Source organism: Xyrauchen texanus, chromosome 33, assembly GCF_025860055.1.
Source record: "Xyrauchen texanus isolate HMW12.3.18 chromosome 33, RBS_HiC_50CHRs, whole genome shotgun sequence".
NCBI classification, from domain to species: Eukaryota; Metazoa; Chordata; class Actinopteri; order Cypriniformes; family Catostomidae; genus Xyrauchen; species Xyrauchen texanus.
In genome coordinates this window covers 23,724,118-23,744,382 of record NC_068308.1, presented here as the reverse complement: position 1 = coordinate 23,744,382, position 20,265 = coordinate 23,724,118, and the positions used below count along the sequence as shown (strand labels likewise).

Here is a 20,265-nt window from a genome sequence, read left to right as displayed (position 1 = left end):
TAAACTCTGTTCCTGCATTTGCAGTTTGTGGATTCCACCAGCAGGTGGTATTAAAGTTCATGTCCAATCTCTGAAAATATAGTTGAACATAATTTATGTCCCTGACAATAACTGTTGTAGCTATTTATGAAACAATTTTTTTATAGAGGACATGGTTTATTTTTATATAATAATTATTATTATGTTTAGTCACAATTTTATTTATTATCACATTTCTATTGGTATTTTTCCACCTGTTGTAGTAGAATGATTTTTATGTCATTGCAATAGGGTCAGGTGAAAGAAGTTAATGGTAAAATGTTTACAATTTGGAAGGTGGTTAAATAAGATTTCTTTGACCATTCCTTATTTTTATTATATTTTCGTTTCGTTTGAAATGTAATTTGAATTTAGAAATATTTTTGGTTTAAGTTTTTTACGTTTCAATAAATTACTAATTTTGAAAGCAAAATTGACTGGTAAACAAAACTGGAAGGCCGATACCATCACTGTTACCACTAGCAATGATTTTGTGTCAGTAGATCAAATTAATTAATAATACTTACATTTTCTATAATTTAACAGAGCCTACATCCAAGTCCTGACAAGAACCACATTTTCCAGGCGCATAAAAGGAGTGTCACTGGAAATATGCCTGATGTTCAACAAAGAGTTCATGCACAAAATAACATACGTTTACACCACCAAATTCATATTCAAAAATTATGAATGTGCTGTCTTTGTTTCTATCACTGGTGCTTGACAGGGAATATACTATAGCCTGTAATAGTGACGGTGAAATAACTGGAAAAGAAACTCAGAATTAAAGGTGGAGTAAGTGATTCCTGAGAAAGACAATTGCTAATTGAACTCAACAGCAAAACAAACACACCCCTCGCCTTTTCAGTGCTCCTTCAGAAGCTGTGCCCCACCTTTAAACTGAACTTGACCAAGCCCATTAGCGCTTTGCATGCGCACTTTCGCCAAACCCACATGCGCCAAAACTTAATGGCCATGCCCACTTACTATACAAATTATATGTTTTGCATAGCGCTGTGCTCTTAAAATAGGGCCCTCTGTCTCTCATGCACAAAAAAACACATAAATACAGTGGGGTTAAAAGTCTCAGACAACTAGTTGAAATGCCTCTTTTTTGTATTTTTTTTATGTAGTCTTTTTTTTTTCATAACAAATGATATTATCAACACAACAATTTGAGTGAAAAGTTACATAAAAAAAATTAACATGACTTAATTTCTTAGTGTTTGGAGTTTCCCTCCTTTTGCTTAAATGACAGCATGCACTTGAGTTGACATGAACTCCACGGGCTGATACAAAACCTAATGATCCATGTTATACCAGCATGATTTGACATTTTTCCAAAGAGCATGTTGTGTGCTTCAATGTACAGTAAGCAGGGAGAATTGTGTTAAGATTTGCTTACTGGATAAGTGACTTCATAACGGATCTTTGCTTTAATTCTTTTTACATCCTAAAACTTTCAGGCATATTTCCAGGTTTAAATTAGATTCTGTACCTCAGATTTTAAATATAACTCAATGCACAAGAACACATGCCATGCTTGCATACACATGTGCATTTACTGTATACACATAATCAGGCCCTATTGAAATCCTTCCTGTGTTCCTTTTGTGTGTGGAGTGATTTTTCCATAGAGCCCCTCATCGGCCTTAGTTAAAAAAAATCTCAGCTAAACACTCAAGAACAGACAATACTGTAAAAGTAAAGAGAGTTGACGCTGGGCGACTGGATGGTTCAATACACCCTAATCAGACAGCAAGTGTGTACGGAGGACAAGCATTGACCTGCAGAACAGATCAAACAGATACATTTTATTTTTGGCTGTCTCTCTCACACTCTCTTTCTCCCCACTTTCCAAAAAGAAGAAAATACACTCACTGAGCACTTTAATAGGAACACTTGTACACCTACTTATTCATCCGAATATCTAATCAGCCAATCGTATGACAGCAACGCAATGCATAAAGTCATGCAGATATAGGTCAGGAGCTTCAGTTAATGTTCACATCAACCATCAGAATGGGGGAAAATGTGATCTCAGTGATTTCAACCGATGCATGATTGCTGGTGCCAGACAGGCTGGTTTGAGTATTTCTGTAACTGCTGATCTTCTTGGATTATCATGCACAACAGTCTCTAGAGTTTACTCAGAATGGTGCCAAAAACAAAAAACAAACAGTGACTGGCAGTTCTGCGGTCGGACACACCTTGTTGATTAGAGAGGTCAACGGAGAATGGCCAGAGTTGTTTGATCTGACAGAAAGGCTACAGTAACTCAGATAACCACACTGTTCAATTGTAGTGAGCAGAATAGGATCTCAGAATGCACAACACCTCGAACCTACAACAGCAGAAGACCACATCAGGGGACTTTATTAAGGCCATGAGCTCAGTCAGTGTATGTATTAGGCTCTGACCACAAACTAGCAGTAGGGTGAAGTTAAACAGTGATAATGGTAATTTTACATCAAAATGGTTATATTAATTAGGTTGTAATCAAACTGGCAGCATAAAAAAGCTAAATTATGGAGTATTTTACTTAAATTCTGTTTAGTTGTGTATCGTCTAAACAGCTAAATAAATATATTTTTACAAACATTACCCATACCGCGTTCATTTGTGGTTCGAAATTTTACTAAAATCAGATTGTCGTTTCACCCTGAATGGTAACTGTTTGATTTCGAGTGTTTTTTCTGTTTTGTTTGTTTGTTTTTCGTCATTTGGAACGCAACGTGTATACAGTATAACGTCAAACACAATGTGCAGGAATGTCTATAGCAATTTCTGAAATCAAGTCTTTCCCCATATAGTGAAGTGTGTGGCATTCGGCCACAGCCAACTGATTATGAACTATGTGAGCTGATGCTCAAGAAATTAATATGGCTACCGATGTAGATATATATATATTGGATATTGACTAAACTGTCCGAACAAACAAATACGATTTCAACAATTGCAAGATGTGTAGATAGCTTGTCCTAAGGATTCGATTTTTAAAAAACAAAATGGAAATGGGCTGTGTTAACAATGGCCTAAATATCCAAAAAAAATTCCTAATATCACACATATGCAATAAATCATCTGTAAATTGATATTTGACAGTATTATCAGAAAAATGAGATGGAAATAAATCATACAACAGACAGATCTTGGCACACTTCGAGGAAATCTAATATTCTAGAAGTGTACACCCAACCACACTTGTACGAATTAAAAGTTTGCAGTACATTTTTAACATTTTGTTCTTAAATTTACTCCTCAAGAAAAAAATAGGAGTAGTAGAAGAAAAGTTGGAAGAGTTTTCATATTGCTGGAGGCTAATGAGGCCTCTTATTCCAAAGATTGGTGCTCTAATTAACTAATACATCCCACCTCCACTTACATTCCTCAAGTTACCCCGAGGCCAGGTCTTTCATGTAAAACCAATCTACACATTTTACAACGTCACTTACAAGATCTAATACATTACACGCCACAAATCAGGAAACATTTGATTATCATCTTTTCAAATCAGTGAATGAAATATTAATATTACTCAGTGATGAAAAGGAACTAACTATTACTTTTACTTCAGTAAATCTAATTAATCTGATCTCTCTTTGAATAACTACTTTATCAAAATTCAAAAACTGCAGAAGGCTAGAGTTGGATATTGACAGTATTAATCAACACAAACACACTTTATCGGATTAGAGTAATCAATATGTCAAAACATCAGAACATTGAAGGCAAGCATTTTCGACATGATAACGCATTGGGGAAGGGGAGATAGGGGCTTTAACACTACAGTAAAGAGAGCTGTTTCAAATGGGGGCATATGGGGGTAGTTTGACCTCTTGTATATTGAAGGATTCAGCATGAGTGTGGAGGATTAATGATAGTACTACAGTATCTACCCAAGATAAAGAATATTGCTTTTTGTGCTTTTCTCCGGGCATGTGATCTTTTGCAGCCTTTGTATTTAGCCTTCAGGATATCTTTTTGCTTTAAGTCTGATTGCTTTTGTGATAGAGAGACAGAAAGAGAGATTTTGCCAACATTATGGGGACCTGCCACAACAAGGACAGTATTACCTGAAATCAACTATATTTTGGGAACCGGACAACACTCCCACAAGGAAAGCAAGGTTTAGGGGTATGTGTGTGAACGTACTAAACTAAAGTATGGCCTGGGGAAAAAAGTGAGTTAAATCTGGCAAAACCTCCCTTTAAGGACACTCAGTGACATCCTTAATTGGTAAATCCATTCAGAAATTAAGCAAATACTGTTTTTAAAGGGTTACGTTAAACTAACACACAAATGCAATGAGGTGATGGGACTTCTTGCAGTTCTGTATAGAGACAGGAAAAGACCTGCTCTCAGCACTGCCATTGCAAACCTTAAACAAGGGCGTGGGTTCGTCCCTTGAGCATTGGTGCAATTGTTTCATATTATCTGCCTCTGGTAAAGAACTTTGCAATGCATCAAGAGCTCAGAGCTGCAGTCAGCTCACAGTACACACTGTATCTCCTGCTTTCTCTGGGATCAACAAAACTGATCTGACATGAATGAAGACTTCACTTTACTGAGAAAGTAAACTGATAGTCTGTTATTACACAATGGCATGATCTTAGCAAACTCTAAGTCAAGTCAAATGTCATTAGCATCTACCTTAGAGCTGGAACAAAAAAAAAAAAAGACACTTAAAGTCTCTGAGTGGCACTGCTGGACAAGCTACTCAAAAATGTAGGACGGAGGGTTCCAGTCCAACCCAACGCTCACCGTGGCCCGGGAAAGCATGTCGGGCATGATGTAGCGGTATAGATTTTGTCAAAGCCATGCCACCACCTAGTCAAAAACATAGCTTTGCTACTAAAAAAAACTACTTGATTTAAAAACTAGCAAAGCTACAACCTGTTTTTTTTTTTTAAATGTAGTTAATCTAAAAGCTTTGCTATTTGCAATAGCAAAGCTACTGCCCATCACTGCTGAGTGGCAGTAAATGTGATGCATGATGGGTAGGACTGGCAACATTTGTGGGATCTGTTGTCACAGGGAAGTCTCATGGCATGGCTGTTGAGTGTTTTTAAGTGTGTGTGTGTGTGTGTGTGTGTGTGTGTGTGTGTACCTGTAGATAACACCATGTTGATGCAGGAACATAAGCGCTGATGTGACCTCAGCTGCGTAGAAACGGGAACGAGATTCGTCAAACTTTCGCGAGCGCTGGATCTGAAACATCAAGTCTCCTCCATTCACATACTCCATAACGAAGAACAACCGATCCTAGAGAGACAAAGAGAAAGTTTATAAAAATTAAGATTAAAAAAAAAAAAAAAAAAAGAGCACGTTCATTTTCATTGAATGGGACTTTAAACCCAATAAGAGTGTGAATGGATTTGCTTAATTAAATATAATGACTATGATAACCTTACTACATAAAAAAAGAAAGAAATGCAGGGCACAAATGTTCATTAAAAGTTATTTTAAGCATATTTAAGATATTGTGTTTGTATTATACTGTAGCTGTTTCTATATTGTGTATTTAAGCACGTCTGGAACACTGTATTGACCATCCAGGCCTGGAAATATCTGTTTTATAAAATTATATAGAAATTCATATTTCTCTGTAACCCTCAGATTACTCCTGTCCAGATAACAGAAAGTGTTGAACATGCCAATAACAACCATTGGAGTTGCCACATATTTTTTCTATAAATACCTGTCACCATCACCTCTATTAACTTAAAAACATTACAGTACTCATTATTGGGTGATAGAATAATAATGCACATTCTGACTCTCAGTAGAAAAACATCTCTTTGTTAACTCCATAAAGAAAATAGGAAAAGAAAGTTTGAGATTTTTTAGTTCCCATACTATAAAGAAGGAAAAGGGAGCATATAGATATAAAAATGTAAACCACATTTTATCATATGCCATTGTTCACTTCTTCCAGATTATTTATAAGGAAACTGAGATCCATCTTTTATAGTGCCCTTACAATAAAACATTATTATTGCTCAGTTCAGAGGAACAAACAATTCCAGTAAAGCTACATGAAACAGAGTTTATGTTTACCCAGCTATCAACAGTACATGGGAACATGCTTAAGACAAACTACAGCATTTTAAAAATGTTTGGAATAATACAAATATATTTACTTAATTTATGAATTTACCTAAAAATTTTAATTCTGGGAATATTTCTTGCAATATACCTGAAGCTTAGCTAGATTAAAAGTACATAAGGAAGCTTGTGAGCCACTAAGCAGTCTCTCTAATTAAAATTAAAACAATAAAATACACATAACACAATCACAGCAAGTCTTTGTTAAAGAGGAAGGTGCTGAATGATCTTGTCGGTATGTTCTGCATATAAAAATAGTGTATACATTAACTAGTAATTTTTACAGTAAAAAAGGACTTTTCCTCAGACTGTTTCTCACCCACACCTATGATATTGCTTCTAAAGATATGGATTTAACCACTGGAGTCTTATGGATTACTTTTATGCTGCCTTAATGTGCTTTTTGAACCTTCAAAGATCTGGTCACCATTTAATTGCATTGTATGGGTCTACAGAGCTGAAATATTCCTCTAAAAATTTTCATATGTGTTCAACAGAAGCAAGAAAGTCCTACACAATACAACATTTTTGGGTGAACAATGCCTTTTAGATTACTTTATGCATTTAGCAGGGAGGTATTTACAGCATACTAAATCAAACATCATATAGCTACATTTTATGAGTTCTTAACAGTGAAACAGTGATTGGTATTTATTGCATATTACAAATGCAGTGCTACCAAAAATATCACACTGACATACTCCACGTTCTCTGTTTGACACAAATTGTTTCAAGCCTTGACTTTTGATGAACAAAGTTCTCCTATGTAAGTGTACAAGAACCCACTTCTGTTCATGTTGGTCTTTGTTCAGTGAGAAGGAATTTAAACAGGATGCTTAAATAGTTTGTGTAAATGTGCCAAGAAATTTGAAGGAGGCCCACCCAATCCAATATGAACAAACATTTCCTGGCCCTAATTAGAAATGGACAAATAGTGGCTTCCTTTTAGGCTGGACCACAGGAGAGGAGCTCTGATTGGAAGATAGTGGACAGAGCACAGCCCCATTTGGGCTAGTTAATACTGGCTCTGCTTTTGTTAGATTAAAATAAGAACAACCAAGGACCTTCAAAGTCTGGGCACGTTTACTATTGTGCAAAACAGAAAATGTAAAAAATAAAATGTGAGTCACGAATAGAGAAAACAGCAGTTTAACTTCACATCTGAAATTATCTTTGCACTGTATACTTTGGGGCAAAAAGCTTTTCTTGGGTTAGGGTGTGGTTTAGGGTTAGTCTATATTAATAATAATTGGTTTTATATAAAAACAATGACAGTCAATGGTATATCCAAATTGATGTGCATGTTTTATTCAGGGCATTTCTCTGTCTCTGACAGGGGTCTGTAACAGATGGGTGGTGTAAGGAAATGTCTGTTTAGTCTCAACTATGCTTATATAACATGTTATGAAAGGCATTTTCAGTGGCTCATATTTTAAAAACTGCAGGTGCAAGATGTTTCTGACAAACCCTGCACTGAAAACACATAACAGCCTGTCAAAGAGACATACACAAACAAGATAAGACCTATAATCTGCATTATAGAATGCCTATAGATGTACTGTAGTCACATATACGACTCCACCCATCAACAATCTGTAGGATTGTGGCAGATAAGTTGTTCTAAACATTTATCATTATTATGTGTACAGATCTTGTTTTAAACAATCGATTTATATGAAAGAACATTTGGCAAATTTGATGACCTCTACTAAGGGTACATGATGGTGTAACCAAATTTAACAAAATGGCCCACAAGCAAATGAGTCTTAAATATTGTACTGATATACTGAAAGGTGTCTGCACTCTCACAACACAAAGTCTCAAAGGCACGTTTATGACACATTGAGCAAGAAATCCAAATCCAATGTCCAAAATCTTGAAAACACTGAAAACTTGATCTGTAGATTGCTAAACAGTGGCATAGAGAAGCGCATGAGGGCTTCTGGGTTGTGACAGTGCTAGGGATAGTGAGCTGTGATTATGACCTCATCTGTGCCTGTCCTCAGCATACTGGTGTCAGTGTATCTATCCATAACCATAAAAAAACACAATGTCACAAAGTCACTTTCTCTGACTCAGTTAATTAGTCTTACTCATATGCTGTTCTTTCTCTCTGACAGGATACTGGCATTAAGTAGGCAGAGTTTGTGTTGGGAAATGAAGCTGCATTACATTCAAAAGATTTTCCTACTCCCTATTTCCGACCATAAATTGCTCTATTGCCAGCAACTCGGAAGATGATGTATAAGGAAACAAAATGGCAATGCTACCGCTAGCGTTGCAGGTGTTTTAGAAGTCTTCTAGTAACCACATTTTGGATGATGCTATGCAATGCTAGCATTTGTTATGCATTACGGTTTACAAACAGAGAGGATCATACTGTATACTGTGGTTTACACAGCTACAAGTGAATGCTTATCATTAACTATGTACATCTCAATGGGCCAGACTATGTTCACCTTTAAAGCTGACACGGCTCTGAAAACTGCAGCTCTCGGAAGAGTATTTGGTCACAGTATTGTCACAGCAAGTCGGACAGCATCTTTTTCTGGCATGCACCTAGTGATCGGTTCTGCAAAATATTAGCTGATTTCAAACTAAATTTCATTCAACATTCAAAAGTGCCATTTAAATTTTTGTTTAGTTAAATAGTTACTTTATCAATAGTTCTATTTATCTCTACATCTTCAAGAATATCAATAAGAGTTTTTTTTTTAATTCATGTAAATTTTAAAGATGTTACAGTTCTGTTTGTGGATGTGATGACATATATGTTCATGCAATGTTCTGAAACTTTTGAATCAATTCATTCAAATCCATGTTAAACAAAGATTGATATCTGTTTTGTGTTTTGCAAGTGTTTTCATGTCCAGGAATTATAAACATTACCAGTAAATTTCAATATTTAATTTGAAAAGCGATGGACTATGCATAATATGCCGAGTGGTGGTGGCCTAGTGGCTAAAGCACAGGGCTGTTAATCAGAAGGTCGTTGGTTCGAACCCCACAGCCGCCACCATTGTGTCCTTGAGCAAGGCACTTACCTCCAGGTTGTTCCGGGGGGATTGTCCCTGTAATAATTGCACTGTAAGTCGCTTTGGTAATTATATTATAATTACACAATCAAGTCAAATGATAAATACACAATTGTTCATTATAGCTGCTTTTTCATAAAAAACAGCAGTCGTGGAACAAAGGTCTAATAAAAAAAAACATAAAAAAAAAACATTCAAAACAAAAACAGGGTGTGGCAGGGCGGAGGGCGGGGCCGGGTCGTATTAGAGATCGTTAACGGATCGTTAACGGACAAGTCCGTCATGTGTGTGTTTGTCCTTTGTTTCAGTTTATAATTAAAATATTATTTATGTTGAAAAGCCGGTTCTCGCCTCCTCCTTTCCATTGATCCCTTTACACAGGGAAATGCAAAAAGCGAAACTGCAATATGCCACACATCTTTTCGTTCACAAAGAAATATTAAAATAACAAAAAACGCTACGTTATGTCCTATAATAATAATGGCTAATTTCTTTCTCTTAACTACTGTTCCCCTTCAGTCGCTCTCTCCACGTTGTGTCAGAGAAGCGACACTAGGGGTCTCTCTTGAGCGCCGATATTCACCTCTGAACTATGAAAAAAGGCCAATGAGAGTTGGCAACTAGTATTTGCATGTCCCGCCCCCGGACATACGGGTATTTAAGCAGCGCAAATACGGGAGTTCATTCAGAAAATTTGTTCGGACCCGATGGTCATGCATGCAGTCTGCTGCAAGTTCCTGTTTAATCCTCTGACGCTCTGCATGCTGTTGGATCTGACGGCGCACAACAGTGGCTTTCTCATTCGTGCACGGCTGTGCATTCTTGCCCCTGGGCGCTTCGACAGCGCAGACAACTCGAAAGAGTTATTCTAAAAGAGTGAATTTCACTCTAAAGAGCAAAACACAGCAGCGTTGAACGTCCTTCTCAGGACGCGTCTTTTTAAAGACGATTTTCCGCCTCTGTGTAGTTTCTGGATGCGTTGATTCTCCCCACCTCTGACAGCCATAAAAACTGCCTTGCATTCCTGGGTTGCGATCACACGCAGGCAGCGTTTTTATGAATGGTCTACGTTTTCAGTACGAGAACATAGCCATGACAGCATTGCGGTCGTAGGCTTTTTGTTGTAGTGAGAAAAAGCCGCTTCAGCCGCCCCCCGCGCCTCGCCTCCTTCCTACGGGATTGAGGCAGGCACCGCGGGCGATGCAAAACGATCTGGGGACAGTGACGGGCTCCGTTTCGCCGGGTGAACCCCCTCGAAACCCCCCGCCTCCCCGGCACGCTTGCTTGTTTCCGTCAGAGCTCGGGATGAGCATTCTCTCCAAACGTTTATGTTTTCAGTGTGAGAACATAACCGTGGCAGCGTTGCGATCTCTGCTTTCTCTTATAGAGAGAGAGAGCCATTTCAGCCGCCTTCCTATAGGATTGAGGCAGGCGCCGCGGGTGATGGAGAACGATCTGGGGAGAATAACGGGACGCTTTCGGCGGGTAAATCCCCTCGAAAACCTCCCGCCTCCCAGGCACGCTTGCCTGCTTCCCCCGAGCTCGGGATTAGTGCGGTCCGCTTAACAGCCTACCGTCCGGTCCCTCGAGCTCCCCGGCATTGGATGATGACATCACCGCTGCATCGGAGAGCGTAACAGCGGCATCGGATGCGGATAACTCGCCTGGGCCGCCACCTTTGGGTCTCCGCCCAGTCTGAGCCTGACGCAAGAAGGTCCGCTATGCTTCCCCGGGCTTAATTAGTTCCGCGGGCATGTGCGCCGCTCGCAGCAAAATCTGCACTTGGGTGGTCCTGTTCTTGACGTGCTGCAGGAACTGCACTCAAACAGTCCCAATGATGGACAGGCAGTATGGGAGGCAGACAAAGCACGCTTTCTCAAACGCTCCCAGCTCCGTCCATTCGGCGACACCACTTGACGACTTCACCCAGCAGTCCTCAGTGGTGAAGAAACAGACGAAGGCTATTTTCAAGCAAAAAAAAAGCATCCTGCCCTGCCGCAAACCTGCCGCCAGGGGCCATGCCCTGTCTGCTCGCCGAGGGCATCCTCCTGCGGCTTTCAAGAAAGAAAGAAAGTGGTGCTCCGCCTCAACTTACAAGTGAGTGGGCCCAGCTCTCAGCCCCAGCGTTGAGCTTCCCGCAGAAGTTGGATGCCCATCGTCTCACGGACCCCCTTGAGGACCCAGAAGGCTCCCAGGCGCTCCTGAGATGACAGACACAGAGACCGAGACGTTAGCTCCGGAGCTGGTAAGACCACTCCGTTGCCTGGTGGAGGGCCGGGAGGAGAATTTCTTTTTAAATTCTTTACACCCTATAGAGCTATTTCCTTGTTGTCTCTGGGGTCACCTGGCCCGCAAATGCCATTCTCACGGCACTCTGCTTTCAGGCCTCAACAGTCCCGGCTCCATGATCGTGGTGTCCCCGCCTTCAGCCCCACGACTGTTCCCCGGCCGGCCGGTTCAGATGAGTCCAGAGGACGCCAGCATCAGACCACCTCCTCAGTCACGAACCCGTCCCCTGCCGGATTGGCGGAGCAAGGTAAGTGCTTTGAGTTTATTCTCAGCACCAGAGCCTCGGGACGCCACGTTGCCTCCCGACGCCGCGTTACCTGTTCCGCACCGCTGCGAAGCCCTGCCGGGTACGTCCAAAAAAACGTGTCCCTTTGGTGCCCCTAGCACGGAGTTTAGAGGCGTGGCTTTCACTGCCCAACCCGTCACGCTGGCTGAACCGGACCATTCGACTCGGTTACGCAATTCAGTTTTCCAGGTCTCCGCCCCCCTTCGTGGGTGTACATTTTTCCGCAGTACACGGCCAACATGCCCATTCCCTGCGCGAAGAAATCGCCTCCCTTCTATTAAAGGACTCGATAGAGCCTGTCCCTCCAACCGAAACGAAGAAGGGTTTCTACAGCCCTTACTTCGTTGTACCCAAGAAAGGTGGCGGCTTACGACCGATCTTGGACCTTCGAGTTTTCAATCGGACCTTGTCCAAACTCCCGTTCAAAATGCTCACCCAGAAACATCTAGATTGGTTCGCAGCGGTAGACCTGAAGGACGCGTACTTCCACGTCTCAATTCGCCCTCGACATCGACCCTTCCTACGGTTCGCGTTCGACGGCCAGGCGTATCAGTACAAAGTCCTCCCCTTCGGCCTGTCTCTGTCCCCTCGCGTCTTCACGAAAGTCGCAGAGGCAGCTCTTGCCCCGCTCCGAGAAGCCGGCATACGCATACTCAATTACCTCGACGACTGGCTCATACTGGCCCACTCCCGAGAGTTACTATGCGCACACAGAGACCAGGTGCTCAGCCACCTCAGCCGTTTGGGGCTTCAGGTCAACTGGGAAAAGAGCAAGCTCTCCCCGGTCCAGAGCATCTCTTTTCTCGGTCTGGAGTTAGACTCAGTCTCAATGACAGCACGTCTCTCCAATGAGCGTGCTCAGTCAGTGCTGAAATGCCTCGCGTCCTTCAAGCCAGGCGCCGTAGTCCCGCTAAAACGTTTCCAACAGCTCCTGGGGCATATGGCATCCTCCGCAGCGGCCGTGCCGCTGGGGTTGATGCATAAGAGACCACTTCAGCACTGGCTCCGGACTCGAGTTCCGAAACGAGCATGGCGCCGCGGCACGCACAACGTAAAAGTTACTTCTGCCTGCCGCCAAACCTTCAAACCCTGGACAGACCTCTGCTTTCTAAGGGCAGGAGTACCCTTGCAGCAGGTGTCCCAATGCATTCTGGTCACAACCGATGCCTCCAAATTGGGTTGGGGCGCCGTGTGCAATGGGCGCGCAGCCGCAGGCCGGTGGAACCGACGCACGCTGCGCTGGCACATCAACTGCCTAGAGCTGCTGGCTGTTTTTCTGGCCCAGCAGAAGTTTCTCCCGTTAATTCGGAACAAACACGTCCTAGTCACACGCCCCGCTCTGGTATGCCCGGACAGAGGCTCCCCTCGGGGCAGACGCATTGGCACACAGCTGGCCTGCGGGGCTGCGCAAGTACGCATTTCCCCCAGTGAGCCTTCTTGCACAGGTGCTATGCAAGGTCAGGGAGGATGAGGAGCAAGTCATTCTGGTAGCCCCTTACTGGCCCACCCGGACTTGGTTTTCGGACCTCACGCTCCTCACGACAGCCCCTCCCTGGCGAATTCCCCTGAGGAAGGACCTTCTTTCTCAGGGACGGGGCACGCTCTGGCACCCGCACCCAGACCTCTGGAACCTCCACGTCTGGCCCTTGGACGGGATGCGGAAGATCTAGCCGGCCTACCATCGACCGTCATAGATACAATCAAGCCAGAGCCCACTCTACCAGGCATCTTTACGCTCTAAAGTGGCGACTGTTCGCGGACTGGTGTTCTTCCCGAGCCAAAGACCCCAGAAGTGCGCAGTTAGGTCAGTGCTCGTGTTTCTTCAGGAGAGGCTGGAGAGGAGGCTGTCCCCCTCCACCCTCAAGGTGTATGTCGCCGCTATCGCGGCCCACCACGACACGGTAGACGGCAAGTCTCTTGGTAAGCACGACTTAATCGTCAGGTTCCTAAAAAGGTGCCCGGAGGATAACTCCCTCCCGGCCTAACCTGTTCCCCTCCTGGGATCTCTCGGTCGTCCTTACGGGACTCCAGAGACCCCCCTTCGAGCCACTTGACTCAGTTGGACTCAGGGCCCTCTCTCTCAAGACCGCCCTGCTGATCGCGCTCGCTTCCATCAAGAGGGTCGGGGACCTGTATGCGTTCTCTGTTAGCGACGCTTGCCTGGAGTTCGGTCCGGTAGACACTTTCGTGATTCTAAGACCGCGACTGGGCTACGTGCCCAAGGTTCCTACCACACCCTTCAGGGATCAGGAGGTGAACCTGCAAGCGCTGCCCCGGGAGGAGGCAGACCCAGCCCTTTCACTGCTGTGTCCAGTACGCGCTTTGCGTATTTATCTGGACCGCACACAGAGCACCAGACGCTCTGAGCAGCTCTTCGTCTGCTTTGGGGGACAGCAGAAAGGGAACGCTGTCTCCAAGCAGAGACTCGCCCTCTGGGTTGTCAACGCCATTTCCCTGGCTTATCACACCCAGGCCGTGCCCCCCCCCTTGCGGGTCCGAGCCCCCTCCACCAGGAGTGTTGCGTCCTCATGGGCACTGGCTAGGGGCACTGCCCTAGCAGACATTTGTTGGGCAACACCTAACACTTTTGCAAGATTCTACAATCTCCGAGTTGAGTCAGTATCGTCCCGTGTTTTCTCAGGTACCGAGCCCGTAGAACTCGGTAGCACGCTGACAATCTGACCGGGTGAACCGCTTGCACCTAGCGCCCTTCCCCCTAACCAGGGGAAACAGTGCGCCTTCATTCCCAGGAGATCCCAGGTTTGGGACACTGGTTGATTCCTCCCTAGCCCTCGTGGGTCGCAGTTCAGCAGAGGATCTCGCCGACCCAAGCCACTGCGGGTACCGCAAGCTACCCTGTACTGGTATAGGTGCTCCACAGGTAAGGCCTCCTTCGGACTCCCCTGTGTGTAACACCACGGTTCTGTCCCCTCTGGCGAGCGGACTCCCGTGTTTCCCTTAGGCAGTCACGGCTGCCTCGGTTGCCGTGCTGTATGTTCCCCCCTCTATGAGGCTGGATCCACCACCGCACCAATTTTTCCACATAGGCCCTAAGTCAGGCCTCTGATGGTTTAGCCACTTAAACTTGCCTCCCCTCTCAGGTAGGTGTGGCCTCCGCAGGGTCTTCTCCGCCCTGAATAAGGGCTAAGACCCCCTTCCCTCAATGCGTGTAAGGGCCCCGGCCTTAGTTGCTCTATGCGATAAACATAGAGAGAAAAGAGGCCCGGCCAGGCTTGGCCCGTTCCCAGGTTGGCGGCCAGCACCTTGTTCCCCCCTCCAGGGTAACGATAAGGAATCCTGATGGCTTAAATGGGGCATTGGGGAAGGGTACGTGCAGCCTGATACAGTTGGTCGTCCTACACGTAAGAATACCTGCTCGCTCCTGTATCAGCAGTTCACGTTACACGGCTCAGCGCATGGCACTTTTATAAGTGGACCCCTAGTGTCGCTTCTCTGACACAGCGTGGAGAGAGCGACAGAAGAGAACGTCTAGGTTACGTATGTTACCTCCGTTCCTCGATGGAGGAACGAGGCGTTGTGTCTCCCCTGCCACGTCGCTGAGCCGAGCCACTGTTGTGGCCGGACCATTTCCGGCTCCTCAGAAAAATCCTGAATGAACTCCCGTATTTGCGCCGCTTAAATACAAGTATGTCCGGGGGCGGGACATGCAAATACTGGTTGCCAACTCTCATTGGCCTTTTTTCATAGTTCAGAGGTGAATATCGGCGCTCAAGAGAGACCCCTAGTGTCGCTTCCCTGACACAACGTCTCGTTCCCTCCATCGGGGAACGGAGGTTACATACGTAACCTAGACGTTAATATTTTCACCAGACATTGTGTCTGACAGTTTTAGAATTTTTGGACATTGGGACATTTTAACATTCAAAAAATGGTATTTACGGTATATATATATACACATACAGTAATATTGATTTAAATATCATTATATAATATAGTATAGCTGTGACTACTCATACTTGCTCATATTAATATGCATTAGTCTCTGACACTTTCTGCCTGTCAATCATTTTGTGCTTTCTTATAGAATTGTAGTTGCAGTGAATTAATGAGGCTTAATGCCATTTTTATGCCATGCTGTTCATAATAGTTGTCAGTTGAGGGTGCTATTTTGCTTCTGTTGTTTTTGACAACCACTTCTGCTCAATGCCAGTATCTATAAAACTAATTTTGTATCTTTGGTGTGCAGGGTTTTGGAAAGAGGGGGTGTGGCTAATCCAGCAGCTCAGTTTGTGGAAATGACTGGCTAAAGAATGGCTAAAATTGCTTACATCACCTTTAACCTCATGTAGTTCAGCTGTAATTTAAAAATACCAGTGCATTGCTCAAGCATGAGCTAACTCTCTGAACCCTCCTTCATTCTGTCTCTCTCTTTTTCCCAGGCAATCATTTAAACTTTGCTTGTTCCGTAATCCTCCTCATGGTCCTTCTATATGGCCCCTTGTACTTTCCTCCTTTTGGCCATTTGCTATCTGAAGGAACATGTCTGCCTGCGGTCCCAACAGGCCTCATCAGAAACAGTTGTGTCATTTCTGCTGGATAATTACTGCAGATAAAATATGGCTGTGATCCCAAAGCTGACTAAACCCAGAGCCTACAGTTCAAAAAGTGTGCATGAATCCAGATCACGTCTTCCTTTTACTTTCTGCTCCTTTCTTGCCCTACCAGCTCCCCCTCCTCTTTTCTCCTTTCTTTGCATCTCTTTCTTTGTTGACCTCTGTCAGTGTGCATCCTGTGTTCTCAGATGTTGGTAAAAGACAGGGGAGGTACTGAGGGGGTGGTAAGAGATAAAAAGTAAAATAGAGAAATGAGGCCACTAGAGATCACTTTGAGTGTAACTAGGCCATGGGAGGGGAAGCAGAAAAAGACGCGGAAAGAAGTGAAAGTGTAAGACAGAGAAGGATGGGGTAAAGAGACAGAAGATGAGAGCTATAAAAGCCCTGCTGAAAAGGATGTGTAATAAGCGCCGATCATGACAGAACAAACACCACTTCAACTTGTCTTCCCTATCTGCAAATACAGTTGTGTGCAGAAGTTTGTATAGTTCTGATGTTTCCCAAAATAAAATAAAAAGTTATCTTGCAGTGAACTTAAACTGGACACATGTCAGCACATATACATTAAAAAAAAAAAAAACACACACATTTATTTTAAAATAAATTAATAAAAAAAAATAAAACATAATTTTAGGCTCCCAAACCACTTTTTGTCCTCTTTTGCAGATCCTAGAAACTGATTTTTGAAATACAGGCAACAAAATATATTTTTAAATACATATTATGATAATGAAATTTCAATTATTATCCATCCATCCATCCATCCATCGTCAACCGCTTATCCTGTGTACAGGGTCGCGGGGGGCTGGAGCCTATCCCAGCTAACATTGGGCGAAAGGCGGGGGACACCCTGGACAGGTCGCCAGTCCATCGCAGGGCCACCCATAGACAGACATACACTCACACTCACACTCACACTCACCTCCACATCCACATCCACATCCACATCCACATCCACACCTAGGGCAATTTTTTTGGAGACACCAATTAACCTAGCCTGCATGTCTTTTGGATGGTGGGAGGAAGCCGGAGTACCCGGAGAGAACCCACACAGACACGGGGAGAACATGCAAACTCCACACAGAAAGGCCGGGGCAACCAGGGTTTGAACCCACGACCTTCTTGCTGTGAGGCGACAGTGCTACCAATTATTATCAATTACAATTTAATATATTATTTACATAATATAATATATAATGCATTTTGTTATGTATTTCCCATTAGGCACAACTTATGAAGGAAGGAAAAATGCCTGGGGAAATGGCCAAATTATGCAGAAAAACATTTCTGCCATTTTCGACCAAAATACAAATAAAAATAAATCAATAATGGAAAGATGACAGGTTTTGCCCTTACATCTCTATACTCATTGCGAATTTCACACAATAGACACGTTAACATTTGAGACATATTTTTTTTTATCCCCTTTTTACTACCCAATTTGGAATGCCCAATTCCCAACGTGCTCTAAGTCTTTGTGGTGGCATAGTGACTCGCCTCAATCCGGGTTGCCTCCGTGTCTGAGACCGTCAATCCGTGCATCTTATCACGTAGCTTGTTGTGCGCATTACCGCAGAGACATAACGCATGTGGAGGCTTCACGCTATTCTCCGCGGCACCCACACACCCCACCGAGAGCGAGAACCACATTATAGTGACCTCAAGGAGGTTACCCAATGTGACTCTACCCTCCCTAGCAACCGGGCCAATTTGGTTGCTTATGAGACCTGGCTGGAGTCACTCAGCACACAACATTTGAGACATTTTGATGAGAACAGAATTTCTATCATTTTTGGGACACATTTTCGGGTTTCTAAAAACTTTAAAACGTTTTGATGCTGCTGGTTGCAGAAGGCCTATCACTTAGATGTTTGAATTTAATGCCATTGTAGCACTCATGAGTGACATTTTTCTTGATGAGCTTTAATGATTATTAAATTCCACCATATAAAGAGTGTGAATTACATGTTCAGCGTCTGCTCTGATCTTGATCAGCTCCGATTCCGATCAGGTTTTAGGAAAACCGAAGAGAATTAAACATTTTGATGTCAAATATAACATATTCATTGCTACAGCATTACCAAATAACAGTGTTAAACGTCATATATAATTAATCACATGATTTTTCTGTTCCATTCAGGGGGTCTGAGTCCCCCTAGACCCCCTTTATTCACACCATGAATGCAAGAGAGGAATGACAATCCTTAAAGGAATATCAGGTTAAATACAAGTTAAGCTCAATCAATAACATTTGTGGCACGTTCATTATCACAAAAATGCAAAAAGCATTTTCTGTTCTTTTCTTTTCTTTGAAAAAAGAAAACATCTGGGTTACAGTGAGGCACTTACAATGGAAGTGAAGGGGCCAATCCATAAACATTAAAATACTCACTGTTTCAAAAGTATAGCCACAAGACATAAACAATATGCGCGTTAATATGATTTTAGTGTTAAAAAAAATAAAATAAAAAACAAAATCGGACTAATCTTTTTCTGTGTAGTTATATCCAATATTACAATGTTGTTGCCATAATTACATAAAGCCGTAAACCCTAAAATGACCTTACAAACAATGATTTAAACAACTCTACAGCTCAGATAATACACACATTTTAACAGAAGAATTAATGTAAGTGCTTTTATAAAATTATAAGCGTCACATTTCTGACTTTAAACCCTCCAAAAATTGCCCCCATTCACTTCCATTGTAAGCGCTACACTGTAACCTTGATTTTGTTATTTTCAAAAGAAGGAACGCGTTTTTTTTTTTTGTGGTGATCAACATTATTTCACAAATGCTGTCGATTGATCTTAACTTATATTGAACCCAGAATATTCCTTTAACTTGACTTCAAGCTAAACTTTTAAGATTCATAAAAGCCTCTCTGCCCGTTACCGGTAGTTGTTTATAGTTTCAATGAACTCAAAGTGACTCATGAGACTGTCATCTAAAACCACTTGATGAACCTTAAAAAAAATGGTTCACAATCAGGCGCCCATAGCTTGTTGGTCTAAAAACACTTTGAGAAAGAAGCCACTATGCCACCTCCTGGACAGCTTTTACTAAGTGCTGTTTTGATAAACTCATCTTTATCATGTCTGGCTCTGCCATCTGCTGGATATATAAGAACACATTTGACTTTTCCTGTCCTTGATTTCATATTTTAAAGCCTTGATGTAGAGAGCTGTAGAACTCAATATTTAATCTGATCAGAAATAAGAAAAGACTTCAATCAGGTTATGATTTTGGTATCTGTTGTACCTTTGTCTGGAAGCAGCAGAAAAGCTGGGTTAGATACGGATGCTTTCTAGCCAGGGCCAGAATGCGTTTCTCTGTCAAAGTGCAGTCCACATCATCATCTTGCAGGATGACATCTTTCTTCAGCACTTTCACAGCATACACTTCATCTGAGCCCTTCAGCTCTGCCAGCATTACCTAAAGTATGGAGAGGACATAAGAGAAGATCTGTCATGCAAACAAAAGTTGAGAACATTTGAACTTTTGCTGCAACACACTCTGGCGAAGGAATCCATTGATTTAGATTTTTATAGAGGCAGGTCCAGTCTAGTGAGCTTTTTTGTAGGTGCCATTACATCCTAATACAGGAAGGTGTTGTTGTAAAGGAATAACTGTCTGTGGCGGTCCCTCACCTTGCCGAAGCTGCCTTTACCCAGCACTTTGATGAAGGAGAAGTCAGTCAGACTCATCCTCTTCGTCTGGACTATTTTCAGGTGTCCATTCTCCCGACCCTCGAGCAATGTGCTCTGAATGCCACTGCATGAGGAAGAGGAGGAAGACTTGTGCTCCTGGCCGAATGACAAAGCCTTACGGATGCTCTCCAGTTCTGCAAGCTCTGCTACAGATAGACACAACAGCGTTAGAGGTAAGTGTCAGAATAAATTATTAATATGTAAAAGTAAGTGACTATGATTGCAGAGTGTGTGTGAGAAAGAG

General features: G+C 42.9%; 1 protein-coding gene across 2 annotated transcripts in view; it reads right to left on the bottom strand.

The window, feature by feature from the left end:
• prkcea (protein kinase C, epsilon a) overlaps positions 1–20,265 on the bottom strand; it is a 91,964-nt gene that overhangs the window by 10,405 nt on the left and 61,294 nt on the right. For both annotated transcript variants that reach the window (XM_052103162.1, XM_052103163.1), the window contains exons 9-11: positions 19,962–20,167; positions 19,573–19,746; positions 5,129–5,283 (exon numbers count right to left, since the gene is read on the bottom strand). In XM_052103162.1, coding sequence (XP_051959122.1) covers positions 5,129–5,283; positions 19,573–19,746; positions 19,962–20,167 — 535 coding nt within the window. The remainder of the gene's footprint in view (positions 1–5,128; positions 5,284–19,572; positions 19,747–19,961; positions 20,168–20,265) is intronic.